The sequence below is a fragment of the Lissotriton vulgaris genome, chromosome 12, assembly GCF_964263255.1.
Source record: "Lissotriton vulgaris chromosome 12, aLisVul1.2, whole genome shotgun sequence".
In the NCBI taxonomy this organism is placed as follows: Eukaryota; Metazoa; Chordata; class Amphibia; order Caudata; family Salamandridae; genus Lissotriton; species Lissotriton vulgaris.
The window spans coordinates 95,812,092-95,827,120 of NC_141700.1; the positions used below are offsets into that span (position 1 = coordinate 95,812,092).

Sequence of the window (15,029 nt, forward strand, 5' to 3'; positions counted from 1 at the left end):
AACTACGAGATAGCACTCTACTCTAAACGGGGTGCACGCCAACTCACTGGACCTACACTACACTCGGTACAAGTATGGCACGCTGCTCAGAAGAAGCTCGGATGGTCAGGAATCCTTAGAATGGCTACGCCACTTTGGGCCTCTGAACAACTAGGCAACCTTGGACGTACTAAGGGCTTCCGCAACTGGGACTTGATCGGAATCTCCCAAATCAAGGATATCTGGGGCCCCAGAGGGATTCACGCGTTCGCCCACCTACGGGACACCTACGAGTTGGCGCAAACTGAATACTATTGATATTTACAGGTGAGACACTCCCTACAGGCAAATATCCCACCAGAGACTAAACTACCACAATCCTCCCCACTTGAGGATAGGATACTCGATGGGCACATGACGGAACACGCCATATCACTCACATACACAAAACTAATCAATCACCCCCCTGACATGCTCCTACCCCTTAGAGAGAAATGGGTTGCTGACGGGCTTGAGATAGATGAAGAGGAATGGATGTATGCTTTGGCCTCCCCGCGTGAGGTCGCGATATCGGCCCGCCTGCGACTAAATCAACTGAAGCTACTACATAGAGTATATATCTCCTGTACAAGTTTACACCTAATGGGGAGGGCTGATACTGTACTCTGCAGGAGGGGGTGTGGTGGCACGGGTACCTTCTTTCATGTGTTGTGGGGCTGCCCCAAGATTCAACGGTATTGGAGAAGGGTGGTGCAGTGTATGCAGGAGGTATGGGAGGTGGAGATTCGCCCAGAGGCCAAGACGTGTCTTCTCAATATCTGGGAGCCAACGGACCTGCCACTGAAAGGGAGGCTCTGGGTTACGCTCGGACAAATGGTAGCAAAAAGAAACATCGCCAGACTCTGGGGTAGTCCTGATCCACCTAAACTAACAGAATGGCATAGCGATATGGACTGGTGTATGCTACAGGAAAAGACTGTGTATGTGGCGAGAGGGTGTCCCCGAAAATGGGTGGAAGTATGGTCCAACTGGAACGATTTCAGGGGGGGCATCTGCGAGCCTCCGTCCATCACGCAGGCTCGCGCAGAAGATATGTAAGGATCCTAACGACCATGTGGTTCCAGGTGCTTTAGAGTTGGGAAATATCATTGCATCGTCAGTACAGAGGTGAACTTACTGTGCTCAACGAGATGACCGTGCTGGTTGGGTGGGGGGGATTTGTTCGATTGTTGGGGTTCATTTTACGATATTCTTGAAACATGTCTCATGTTTATGGCTATAAAAAAAGGAAAATCAGACCTTCACTATCCTTCTCTAAACCGTGTGGCACCTGCACTTTACCACGGCGCCGTGCCCCCGGGATGACGGCAATGGGCTGTGTAATATCTGAAGCAATGCATGTGTTACGTACTGCGAGGCCAGCCCGAGGGGTTGCAGGCTGAATCTGTGTATCATGGAAGATCACAATAAAGGTCTTTAAAATTATTATTTTTTTTAAATAATTAAGCAGTGCTTCCAGTTGGAGATCTCTGTGCCTTTAGATGAGCAACTGCCAAGAAGCGTGGCTGTGCGGGCTCCATTTTTACTGCACTAGCATAACTGTTTTTTGTTTTACAAACGCAAACTCGCAAAGTGGAATTTTGTTTTGTGTGAAATAGAATGCAAACGTCCCTGGCTCGCTGGGCGTTTACTCTCACAGTGTGGAGGTAATTTTTGTGTTTTGATGTTCCTGACAAAGTACCCCAGAACATCCTCCCTAAAAAATGGTAGACGATTAGAAGTGCTTAAAGCGAAGGCGCAATGTCCATCGAGCCATAGATCTAGCAGCTCAACCATAGGAACATGATGGTTCCACCAATTCTAAATTGAACTGGCAAACCAGGACTTTGGCGGACACGTTACTCCACCAAACTCAAATGAGGCCCGAAGTCTCATTATTTAAACTTTCATGTTGATGAGCGCTCCTTTCGCATTATTTGATCCTTCAGATTATGCAACACTAAAATTATAAAAGGTTGCTTCCAAACTTCTTTTCTGAAAGGTGGTTTCACCAAACTATCGGATTGTTTGAGTTTTATCTAGGGAAGGTTTAACTTAATAAAGGTTAAAACGGCCTTGTAAGATGCAAATAATGCTCAATAACTAACCAGTATGTGATTTAGAGATTCCTTAAACTTAGTAAATAGTAGAGTTTCCATTTGTAGCAATACATAGTCCCAGTGGATAGATTGCTGGCTTCCATAATGTGCTCTTGGAACCTTTTGTTCAAAGCAAGACCTTGTTAGTCTCGCCCTTTAGGTAACAAACCTGCAAACTGTGTCAAGATGGTTGATGGCGAGGCAATCATCCTTTTCTATCTCTTATTTAAGTTGAAGTTTTGGGGATAGGCCAAAGAGTTTGTAGTACTGAGTATATGGCCAAGGTTGAACTGCCACACCAGCATTGGAACCACCCTGTTCAACAAGTAAAATCTCTGTGGCAAAACTTCCAAAATCATTGGGTAGCCTACCACTCCACTAAATTAAAATGCTTTCACATTTATGAGCAAAACACCTTGTCGGCAAGTGTTTATATTTACTCACAGGTCTCTGGAAACCTTTCTGATGATGAGGGCGGCTGTTTATAGGGTTATATAAGAATGTATTTATTTTCATCTTGTTGAGGACCTGCTAGTACATGGTGTTGGTTTGATGCGGTGTCTGTTGTAACATGCTTGCACTGAATGTTTATATCACAGCCGGTCTATCATTCCCTGTTGCACCAGCTTTTTGCTGCATCAATGTGCTTTTTATAACAGTTTGTTTGTTAATGTATAAACATTTTTGACCTGACATTTCTTATATTAGGCTGTTGGTTCCCTCCATTTATTTTTACAGGCGCCTGATTCACAGAGGTTTCATATTTTTACAATCCTAGGCAGAACAGCTCACCGACTGGTCATGGCCGTGTCATGTTTTATGAGACATATTTTAGGGTGACCGAGCTCTGTCTAAAGCATGCATGTGAACTAGCATGTAAATTTGAGCCTGTCCTGTATAGATGTACTTTTAGAAGTTTATATGCGACTGAGGTCTCTTCTTTTGAGTCAGGAATTTTATTAATTCAGTAAACTGACAAGTAAGCCAAGCATAAGCCAAGAATAATGTGTAGTCAGCTGGAGTGTGGCAGACTTCAGCCGATTCCATCTTGGAAGCATTTAGAAGGTGATCTCCGCTTACAGAATTAGTTGATTTGGGTTCCTACAGATCTGAATCGTGTGGGTCCCTAAGTGTTCTGGGAAGGCTTTAGGCAGTAGCCAGTGCTCCCTGTAATCTTGCTAACATACCCCAGTGGGGCCTATGAGGTTTGTCACTGTTCAGGACAACTTATCCACTCTGAATGCAGACATTGGAGAGTTCATCTTGCAGTGTTTCAGAATACACAAGGAATGCTACCCTCTTTCCTAGACCACGTTTTCTTTGACACTACTAGATGGGCTGTTTCAGTTGGTCACTGCAGTTTTTCGAGACGCCCTCTTGTAATTATAGGGGAGGCACACATGTGGGTAGCAGCCAGGCTTTTGAATTTAAATAAGTTGATTTAGAACAATCAAGTCATAACTAAGTGGAGTGGCACATTTTGTAATTCAATTTGTTTTTCCTGCAAAACAATTATTTTGCATTATTTAATCCTGCTTGGAGCATTATTAAATAAACTTTTATCAGGAAAATTGCTCATAATGATCGTGTATATATGTGTGTGTGTGTATATATGTAAATGTGTGTATGTATATATGTGTGTGTGTATATATATATATATATATATATATATATATATATATATATATATATATATATATATACACACATATACACACACACACACACACACACACACACACACACACACACACACACACACACACACACACACACAGTAGCTGAACAGACTAAAGTAGAAATTTTGGAAATTTTGAAATTTTGTGAAGATTCATCAAGCGGAGACAAGGTATTGGCAAAACAAAAAACTCTCTTCCTATAGAAACTAGATCCTAACTATAACTGCCTACTGGCGACCGCCAGTAGGTAATATATAAATATAATATATATTACCATTATTAGGGGAATTATTTCTGAAGTATGCAGAGCAACATTAAATATTGCAAAATAATTGTGTTGAAGTACTGTATATTTGAAAATGCACACCATGGCTCTGATGCCGTTCTTTTAAGATAAAAAATTGAAAATTTAGAGATTGGTTAATATCCATGCATAGACCTTGTATAATCCAAGTTGGGTCTCCGTGAATTTCAGTGTTTAATGCTCCCTAATGTTGGCTAGGAATGTCGGATACCTAGAAATTTCGCAAAATCAAACATTTGAGTGCAATAACGAAGCTTACAAATTATTTTCGTTCATATCTGTTCAGATTTAGATGCCCCTGCAAAGTTTGAAAATTCAAAGGCAGTAACCTGTATTGAGATTTTGGGTGGGATGTTTTACAGGTTTCTGCATGAGTTTGATGTCCGAAGCTTACTTTTTATTCTTCCCGAACATATTTGGAGACTGGGTGGGGGATTCTTGTCGATCTCTAAATCAAGTGTTTACGTTTCCTTACCCATTTGGTTTTGTTTTGGAGGTAGAAGGATAAGGGCAATAATAACAGTGAGGCTACGCTTGTAAGGAAACGCCACTTTCTTATGGCGCAAATGCATATTTCCACTGGGTTCTGCTTTCGAATTAAATTGCAACATTTGTATTCGCTGTTTCCCGGAGTTGAACTTTCTGTAGTTACCTGAGTCTGTTGATTGATAATTGTGAGAAAAGTAAAAAATTAAAATCTGTTCCTTGCATTAAGATGATTATAGTCTTCAAGGGTGGTTCCTGCAGAAATGCTGATCATGTGCCTGAAATCCTTGTTGTGAGCTGCAGGAGTGACTGTGATGGCCATTGAGCAGTCTGCAGTGAGGTAACTCCAGGCTTTCGTTTCCACCCTTGCAGCCCGTACGCTTGGCTCCTGAGCGGGAGTTCATCAAGTCGATGATGGCGATCGGGAAGCGGTTAGCCACTCTGCCCACCAAGGAGCAGAAGACCCAGCGGCTCATCTCTGAGCTGTCGCTGCTGAACCATAAGCTTCCGGCCCGGGTCTGGCTGCCGACTGCCGCCTTCGATCACCATGTCGTACGAGTGCCCCACACCCAGGCCGTGGTGCTGAACTCCAAGGACAAGGTAGGTCCTGTCTGAGCGGGCTCTAATCCTCTTGGAAATTGAGAAGATTATCTCCATCAGGCAGGAGCTTTGTGCCACCAAGTTCAATGGAAAATGCACACTCACTGGGATTACAGAGGATTGGGATAATGCCTGTCAGGGTGGCTGGTCATGGGCTGTGCAAGGGAAGCTTGAGATGGCCTGCAGGGGTACGGGTTATGCATGACTACAACATTGGAGAAATGTCGTTTGTATTTGTAGTATATATTTCTTATCCTCACGCTGCACAAATAACCCAGGTGTTGCATGTTATGGAAGCACACTGGAGGGTGTGCTCTCTGTAAATATGGGCAGCTCTGGTAGACGTCTGGAAACCTTAAGAGAGATAAATCTCAGGGAAAATAGCTATAACAATAGGGATTTGTGCAGAGTTGTCATTAGCAATGTTTATTTATGTCTCAAGACCTTTAATTGGAGCAACTACAATTCATGGGCTGCAAGATCCACCTGCCCTGTTGCGTGACACAGGTGCGTCTGTCCCAGAACCCCCAGGTCTTCTGCGTGTGTGCTGGATGGGTTAATAATGGGGTCCAATACCTGCTCTGAATTGAGGTCAGATGGGGCCTGTGTCTGTAGTCCTAGTTTCATTCAGCCTCAATGTTCACGTTTCTTTAACCGTTTGAGCCTCTGTCCTGCATATAAGATATTGTTTGTTCTTCTAAGTAGAAAAGCAGATATAAGCAGAAGTTTCATCCAGCCAGGACCGATTTTCCAGCCCCAGTCCTCTGTTTGTACAGAATAGTCAAAGCCATGCCAAGCCAAATGCTCCATTAACCTTGCCCACGTCACCCACAGCCCTGCACTTTCCAGTGGCACGTTTGTGTCCACATTAGGAAAGTAATCTTTTGGTCTAGGGCGGCAGTACTGACATACCTCGATTTTCTCGAACTCTTGAAGTTGCACTAGGCCGCCTTAAAGCAGTCATAGAGGCAAGTGGTTCTTTTTAGCCTCAGACAGGCGCCTTTACCCAACACTAAGGCCGCCTTGAAACACTCATTAACTGTAGTCAGAGGACTTTATCCATGAATACCGATGGCTTCTCTCATTTGCAGTCGAGCTCCAAGCTTTTGCCTTTTTTAAGTCCATAAAAATAAGTAGTTGTCTGAGAATTGCTACCTGGCAAAATATTTTCCTCTAGAAAGCACAAAACGGTCGCCAACCAGTGCATTTCGTATCCCAGTTTGCAGTACAAAAATCCATTTTGTTTTGCTGCACACAGAGCAGTTTGAATAAGATGCAGCGGCTACCTTAAAACGTCAGTGAAATGTATAAAAATGCAAACTGAAATAGTGCGTATTTGACCAGATGAGATTTGTAGCCAATATGTTCCTCTGGGTGCTTAAAACATTCCCACAAACCTCATTCCTGAATTTAGACTGATTGTGCACCCCTGAGCAGCTGCTACAATGTTCGTGTATGCTTTGCTTAACCAAATGGTCTTCTGCCCAGTTCTGCTTAATAATAAAAAATGACTGCCATGTAAGCTGCCAGCTATGCCACATGTACAGCAGTCGGGTAACCACGCAGCACTTTTAGGTGAGGCTTCAGCAGTGAAGCTGTGTCTGTTGATCTATTGTTGGCACGTCTCTAAAATGGATGAAGAGTGGGCTCTGGCGCCACCCAGAGGAGAATTACTCTCTTCATGCTGTTGCCTGATGCATCATTCCACCTTCAGTGGAGTTCTTGCATTGCATGCATGAGGGGCTGTTTTAGTAGACTAAGTTATCACTTGTTAAATGATTTATCTCAAACATGCGTTATAGATTAAAAGAAATCATTTAGTTTTTTACAATGCAACAGGCTATTTTCTTGTTTTAGCCTTGAATCATGTGTAAGTCACTTACACGTATGTTCACTTGCACACAGGCACTCAACTCATTCTTGCTGCTTTGAACTAAATACCGATTGGCAGAGGACATTGGTCCAGTTTTAATGTGACAACAATGAAAACTCTGATTCACAAACGCAGTTTCCAGTCGTTAGCACGTTAACGACAGGCCTTTGGGCATTGGAGAGCGTGTTACTCCTAGAACAAGACTGCTAGTTTCTCCCACTTTGTTGTGGCGCATTGCCCAAAAGTGTTCTATAGCCCTCCAAGATCCCTGCCCAGTGATTCCCAATTATTGGCTCGAGTAAACCTGTGATGCTATCCTGGACGACAGCCCTTTGGCCTCATTATCCATCTGTTCTTCATCCCCATCATTCTGGGACTGTGGTGGGAACACTTTTCAGGAAGGTCAGATGTAAAGCATTAGGACTGAAATGCCGGGTGTTTATTCTCCCTTGGGCCTTTGAAACACCTTCTTATATTCCCACTATTTCAGAGATGTAGAGATGACGGTGGATTTTACTAAAGGGAAGTATTCTCTGCACATTTTCATCCAAAGAACATGCTTTGACTCCCCCCCCGCTATGATACTTTGATGAAGAAATGTACACACTGTATAATGTTAAGAAAGACCACATGGAGGCTGACCAACCCAACTGACATGGTTTATGTGGAGGGTCAAAAGACGCATGACCCCACTGGCATATAACCACAAAAGACAGCCGAAAAGCCTTAACCTTCCCATGGGGTTGTCTGCCTTGTTACAATGATTTACCTCCCTATAAAATACACTCTGAGCCAACACCACCCATTCTCACTATACTAGGCATGTTCTGTCCACTGCCAGCGTCCTAGACCACTTTCTGTGGACAAACCTACAATTGGTGGTCCTGCACCATATCAAACTTGTGCTCCATAATATATTTGACTTTGGAATGCAAAAAAAAGCCAGAAACTGTGCGTAAAGCGGCAGTCCTGAAGCAGGGAAAGAATATGGCATGAATCAGAAGGAGAATGAATGGACTAGATGTGTCATAGTTTGTGTGACCTGATTGAGTTCTGAAGCTAAAATTATACACTTTTGTTTTTGTGGCTTTTGCATCCCATGATTTGAACAACAATTCCCTATTTCCCCCAGGCTCCATATCTGGTGTATGTCGAAGTACTTGAATGTGAAAACTTCGAGACCTCGGTGGTACCTGTCCGTATTCCAGAGAATCGCATCATGAGCACGCGCTCTGTGGAGAACCTTCTGGACTGTGGGATAACCCATGAGCAGAGGGCCAGCAGCTTCACCACCGTTCCCAACTACGACAATGACGACGAAGCCTGGTCTGTGGATGACATTGGGGAGCTCCAGGTGGAGGTGAGCGTGGAATGTTTCGAGTCTGCGCTAGAGAATTAGGAGTAAAACCTTTAGAAACATCATTGAGGTGGTGTAGTGATCTTTATGGAGAAGGATGAAGTCAGGTGAGGTGCCCGATGAGGTACAAAGGTTTAAAAAGAATTCTTTAATAAAAAGAGAACATAACAGATGAAAGGAGTGTAGTACATTACAACAAATATATGACATTACAACATGCACAAGCTAGAGCGCAAAGGAGGTTAAACAAGACCGTTGAACACCAGGCTACTGTGGCCCTTCCCCTATACTGTCCTGAACTATTCACAGTGGTTTATGGCATGATTTCTGGATTAGGTTCAGGAGAATGGTTCCCTCCCCGACATCCCTGGCAGTCCGTCTTTTTTCTGCTTTATAGTTTAAGCGGCGCCTCTCGACGTCCTCCGCTTCTCCCAAACTGTTCCAAGGGGTTTCCGTGTTCACGAGCTTCTGTAAACGGAAAGGAGTAATTTTAATGGCTAACTCATAATTTAGGGTTTAATTAATCTGCTACATGTGCAAAGGCTGTTGTATAGGCCAGGCAGAATTGGGCGTTGATGGCATGTGAGAAGGGCGAAAAGGGCAGTCCGCTTTGGGGGGGGGGGGGCATCTAAAAGCATAGAGCTTTATGCTTTAGTGCCAGTAATTAATGCGCCGTTGAAGAAATAGTGGCTGTATAGATCTTGCTGAATATGTGCGAAGGATGCTAGTTGATGCTGTGGTAGATAGAGGTGATAATGTTGGGGGGCAGTGGGGTTAAGAATTATTTTTATTGAGCAGTGGGGAACCTCTTGAGCTGAGGCCTAAAATTGTATTGATCGTACTTAACACTGCCGGTGAGGTGAAGGCACAGATTTAAAACAGTCTGCCTCCTGAACAAGGACTTCAGCTTCAGAAATAGTGCTTCATTACAGCTGCACAACAAAACCTATGGTATGTCTCCTCTCGCCCTTTTCACCTGCCAGCCTCCAAGAGGCCAAAGCATGGGGGCAGCTCGAGGAAGCAGTGAACTGTACTTTAACTACATAAGTTTAAAAGAGTAATGTTAATGGTTGCTTCAGTCCTAAAACAATTAACACAAGTGGGCTAGATTTTACATCGTGTTTTGCTCGTCTTAGTTGTTGTAGAAAAGGTTAATTAAAGAAATACCCGTAAGCTTTGTTTTTTTTTTTTCACAACCAATTTTATTGAGCAAGTGAGCAATAAAATCGTGGCACCCCACATGCCGGAGATCACCACAACAATACCGGTACAGTAAATCATATGAGTAGCAAACGTCCAAGTAGGCATCAAGAATAGGCTCAGTATGAAGAAACCCCCAGCAAGCTTTGTTTTTTACCACCAATTTTTTATTACATCGACATAAGTCTTTTTACCTAACTCAAGTAAGACATTATCTTGTTAACCAAAGTGCTTTAAAAAATATTTTGAATTTAGTCAAAAATGATTTAATCTAAATATTGTGTAGCAGTCTGTGTATGTTATCAGTTAGTAAAACTGCAACATATACAAAGTGAAACTGGCATACAAAATGCATCTCTCATCAAGCGGATGCATGCAATAATAAGTCTCGATCACACACTTTATTCGGACATGTGCTTTGTGCATGTGGAAATCTCGAGATCGGATTATTTCTCTTATTCTATTTCTGGACAGTTCTGTAGCTAATCAAATTCAAATTTCAAATGCTTTATTCGGTATATAAAATATAACCATATAGCAGACAGAAAAATAAAAGTTATACATTATAATGCTTTTAAGAATACAGTTGCCATACTAAACAAGGGCATGAACTATATCTCCACAAATAGGGTAAATGTAAACATTTTCTAAATGTGCAAAATGTGCAATATTTCAATCATGACATCTTGCGGGTAGTTGATTACATTAGTTCCATAGGACGTTTAAATATAATGTCGGAATACACAATCCCAGTTTTTAGAGTGTAAAATTAAAAAGACACATATAAATGGCATTAGTACAAATTTCATATTAGATATATAGTTTCTAATTCTAAACATTCTGTTAAAATAATATATATAATGATTATACAGATTTCATCTTAAATAAGTGTTCAATTTGGGTTTTAAAAAATACAGTATTAAAAACCAGTACAGACGACAATATACAAACTTGTTAAAATTACAGAGGGATCATATTGTTCTAAATCATATAACGATCGATTTCCTTCTGGAAACGCATTTTAAAATATAGGTAGCTACATAGAAACATATATCCGTACTATTCAATTCAAACATTAACCGCAGGGCATCTGTAGTAGTTCTTTTGTTATATTTTAAAAACATAGGCTTTAAATATAATTTCCTAAAGGAGATATAAAATTTACAGAAGAGCATAAAGTGGCAACTACTCTGTTTGGATGTCCCGTCGCATGGGCAGGGCAAAACGCTGTTCCTTCCAGTATGGGGAAAAGACACAAGATGGTGCACAGTGCCTAATCTCAGCCGTGTCAATACGAAACGATGGGAACTTCTAGTGACAGTTATCAGGTATTGCTGGAGGCCTTCTTTTAGCGTTATATTCTTTATAAAATGCATATGTACATTGACTTGAATATCTGGCGGCCCTAGCCTTCTCTGCATTTTTCAGAAACAGGTCTTTTAGCTCTTTTTTTGGGAAAGGGACACCCAATTCCGGATTCAGAAAAGGGTCAAAGTCAAAAACTGACTTGAACCAAAACCGGATGTGCCTAAACCAGGGGATACGCATGCATTGTTCCAGTTTTAAGCAGTCTTTAATAACCGTTTGGGTGAATTCGGTTTCGGCTTTGGACCATGTAGACCTCCATAGGGAAAGTGGGCGTAGTGCGGCTAAGTCTCCAATATAGGGTAAGCCTACTTCCCGATGTGTGATCTCAATGGAAGCAGATGCCAGGGTACATAATAAGCGATTTAAAAAATGATTTTCCTGATGTTGAATCAGCTTACAGCTGTTAATGTTATGTCCCCACTCTCCAGCCCCGTACAGTGCAGATGACAAACACCTCACAATGTAAATAGGGATAATTTCTTTTATTCTGCGGGTCCCCAATTTAGTTGCGAATCTAAAAACACTGTTGGTGTTCCTGGACATTTTTAACTGTACACACTCGTTCGCTGGTCCATCCCCCATCTCCAGAGAAAGTTATCCCTAAATAGCTGAATTTCTGAACGGGTTCTAACCTGACATTATCTAAAAAGAAGGTCCTATTTTGTTTGGTAGTTTTCCCACATGCCATTGTGAACGTTTTACCTTTTAATAATTACCAATTTCCGTTTAACTATAGATGTAGAAAAGTTGTCAATGAGGTGTTGCAAACCATTTTGAGTACGCGATAAAAGGACCGCGTCGTCTGCGTAAACTGAGTTGGAATGGGCTTGCCATCGATAAATTGCGCATCCACAGCGGTCGTTCTAAGTATCGCATCTATCTCATTAATAAACAAGGAAAACAGAAGTGGTGCTAAGACGCATCCTTGCCTTATGCCTCTGTTAACTTTAAAATAAGGGGTGCACTAGCTGGCCATCCCATAACGTACCTTGCATGTTAGTGTATCATATAGTCTGGCAAGGAAATATATGATCTCTTTGGGTGCACCCTTGTCTATTAGATTGGGCCATAAAAGTGAGTGTTCGACCAAATCAACAGCAGAACTTAGGCCGGCAAAACATAAAAAAGGCTTCCTTCCTTAACTGTTGTATATTTATTGATAATAAGGTCAAGGTTGATGCATTGCTCCATCGTACAAATCCCCCTCCTGAAACCATACTGTACTGGTGATAAAAGAGATTCCTCTTCTGCCCACGTTTCCAGTCTGTCTAAGAGAACTCTACTTAGTACTTTTATCGATGAATCAAGGAGGGAGATGGGTCGATAGTTGCATGCCTCTGACCTTGAGTCCTTCTTAAAAAGTGGTACAATAATTGATTGGCCCCAAGTCTGTGGAAGTTCAAATTCAATTGCAGCATTAAAAAAGCGTGTTAGGATGGGTGCCCATAAGTCCATTTCATGTTAGTATAGGTCGGTACACCATCCGGTCCAGGGGCCTTACCACCATTGCTCTTCTCAAGTCCTGCCTGAACCTCATTCAAGGTAATGGGTAACGGAATGGTCGGCCGTAGGCCAGAAGTGTCTAAAAACAATTCATCTGAATTAAAAACCTTAGAGAAATGTTCTATCCATGCTTTACAATTGACATTGGAAGTTACTACCGGTATAGTGTCATTCTTTAGAAATGGGCAATTAATTGTCTCCCACAGGAGTTTGCTATTTTTAGTAGCTGCAGCCATGTCTAAATTTTGCCATGCCTCGTCTTGTAACAGTTTTTTCCTTACTGCTAACATTGCTTTGTAAACATGCCGCTTTTCCCTCATTTGTTCCGGGTCTCTTGGTTTTATTAGCAGCGCATGTTTTAGTGAAGACAAGGCTTCTGAACAATCTTTATCAAACTGGCCCGATTGTTTGGCTCTATGTTTGTGGTTCTTACCAGTCAATAAACCCTCTATTGTTAAATTGATCTTATTGATCATGGATAACATGGTTACAGGGTTAGTCACATCTTTGAGGCAATAACTTATTTCGGGGCTGCATTTGGCATTTACCTATGCTAGGAGTTTATTAGGGTTGATTTTAGCCCACTTAATTCTTGGTCCATTTGGTCTAGAGGCCATGATTTCCTGTGTCCGTTTACTGTAGGTTTGAGTTTTAAAACCCCAGCCAAGTACTGTCAGTGAGATACTATTGTGGTCACTCACTGCTTGCTCCTCTATCCATAAGTCACAGTACGCAGTACCACTCGAAACTAGTATGTGGTCAATGTTGGAATTGGAGTTCCTACCTTTAAATGTTGGACACCTAATGTTGCCCCTCTTTTTAGAACAGTCCTAGAGTTCTAAATCTAGTTTGGCGGCTAAACTGTTCAGTGCCAGCCCGTATGTGTCATGTGGAAAATGGTTGTAAGTTATGGTACTTCTATCCTCATGATCATAAATTGTACCGCAGAGCCCCTTCTGGGCATCTACGCAAACTTGCAAATTAAAATCTCCTACCCAGAGTATGACTGGGCAATCTCTATGGTCTACAAGAAGTTTATCTATTGCTGTTTCTATGTCCTGTACCACAAAATCTCTACTGGCATTAAAAATGTTATTATAAAAATTAACAATCACTAAATCATTAGTTTTTTGGTGCTCAAGACAGATTATAAGTGCGTAAGGGCCAACATCGATGCGTTTACCTAGTTTAAATTCTGTAAGCCCAGTAGAAATCAGGGTCAACAAACCACCCTTGGTCCTGCCAGCAACGGAATCTTCGGCATTTATATAAAAGGATGTGTAACCTTCGACGGTAATTTGATCTCTGTGCCATGTCTCTTGGAGACATATTATGTCATGCCCTTGGGTGATAAAATTTTTCCAAAAAGGAGTATTAAATTTACTATTTATACCTGCTATGTTCCAGGTTATAATGTTCAATCCATCTCCAGTTTCATGTACTGGTTGATGTAGAAGTGGTAACCTGGGACTAGTTGTATGGGTGATATCAGTTACAGGCACATAGTTGTATTTTAATACAACATTTGCCTCTATACTAGTAATTGTTTCCGACCCGCTTTGGTTTCTATCCAGGTTGATGGGGGAGTCTACATTGTGGGCAATATCTTTCGTGATATTTCTTCTGTTATCTGTTTTTCCCTCAATGGGATGTTGGTATAGCATATCCACATCCTGCCCAACTTCATGGCCTTCTTCTTGCCCCTCTTCCTGGCCATCATTTAAATCTTGAACCGCTTTGGGTGTTTACAAATACGCTCCATGTTTCGTACCCCTACCCAACGTACCCTCCTAACATTTAGTATCTCTGTACTAGAGATGGGGGGGAAGAGTTCTATTAGTATTAAGCCAGTAAATGACTTTATTCTTCAAATCCCTGTGTTTCCAGTTTCTCTGTTCCAATCCCGCGAACTCCCACCATGATAATTGTGTAGGGTACTGCTTCGGGAGGGAGGTTTACACAGGGAACTCGTTGGGGGATATGCATGTTAGTCATTAAGCCCTGCCCCTTGGACTGATTTTCGGCTGTTTGAACGCGCGGCTCAGGTTGTTTCTTGGCCGTAGCACCTGTCCTCGCAGCTTTATTTCTGGCAGACCCCAGTAAGTTACTGTCTGACATACTTTTATTTACGGTGGTTTTGGCCAGTTTGGTAACTGGTAGTGCAGTAGTGTTAGTTTGCATCGTTACGCTATTACTACTAGGGACAGTGATTGGTGGGACAGTAGTAGGTAGTGAGGCCATTGAACTCTTTAGAGCTGTTATAATATCTAGTCTGGTTGTATTTCCAGAAACTAAATTTTCCAGATGATCTAATTTGGAATTAATCATCATTTTCGTCCTTTCAATCAATGGTAGCATCAGCGATCTAACCAGCTTTTCCATTTTCTCTAGAAGCCTCTCTTCACTACAACCTTGGGTGACCAATTGGGGTTTGTCAATAACTACTAAAGGTGAACTAGGGGGCTGCACAGGCTGTCGAGGAACCCTTTGTACTTTTTACGCCTCTTTACTGTGGCTTCCTTTGGTGGGGTAACTCCTTTTT

General features: G+C 42.0%; 1 protein-coding gene across 2 annotated transcripts in view; it reads left to right on the forward strand.

The window, feature by feature from the left end:
• Positions 1 to 15,029, forward strand: part of PI4KB (phosphatidylinositol 4-kinase beta) — a 256,070-nt gene that overhangs the window by 151,036 nt on the left and 90,005 nt on the right. For both annotated transcript variants that reach the window (XM_086947346.1, XM_086947347.1), the window contains 2 exons: positions 4,959 to 5,186; positions 8,192 to 8,419. In XM_086947346.1, the coding sequence (XP_086803472.1) occupies positions 4,959 to 5,186; positions 8,192 to 8,419 (456 nt within the window). The remainder of the gene's footprint in view (positions 1 to 4,958; positions 5,187 to 8,191; positions 8,420 to 15,029) is intronic.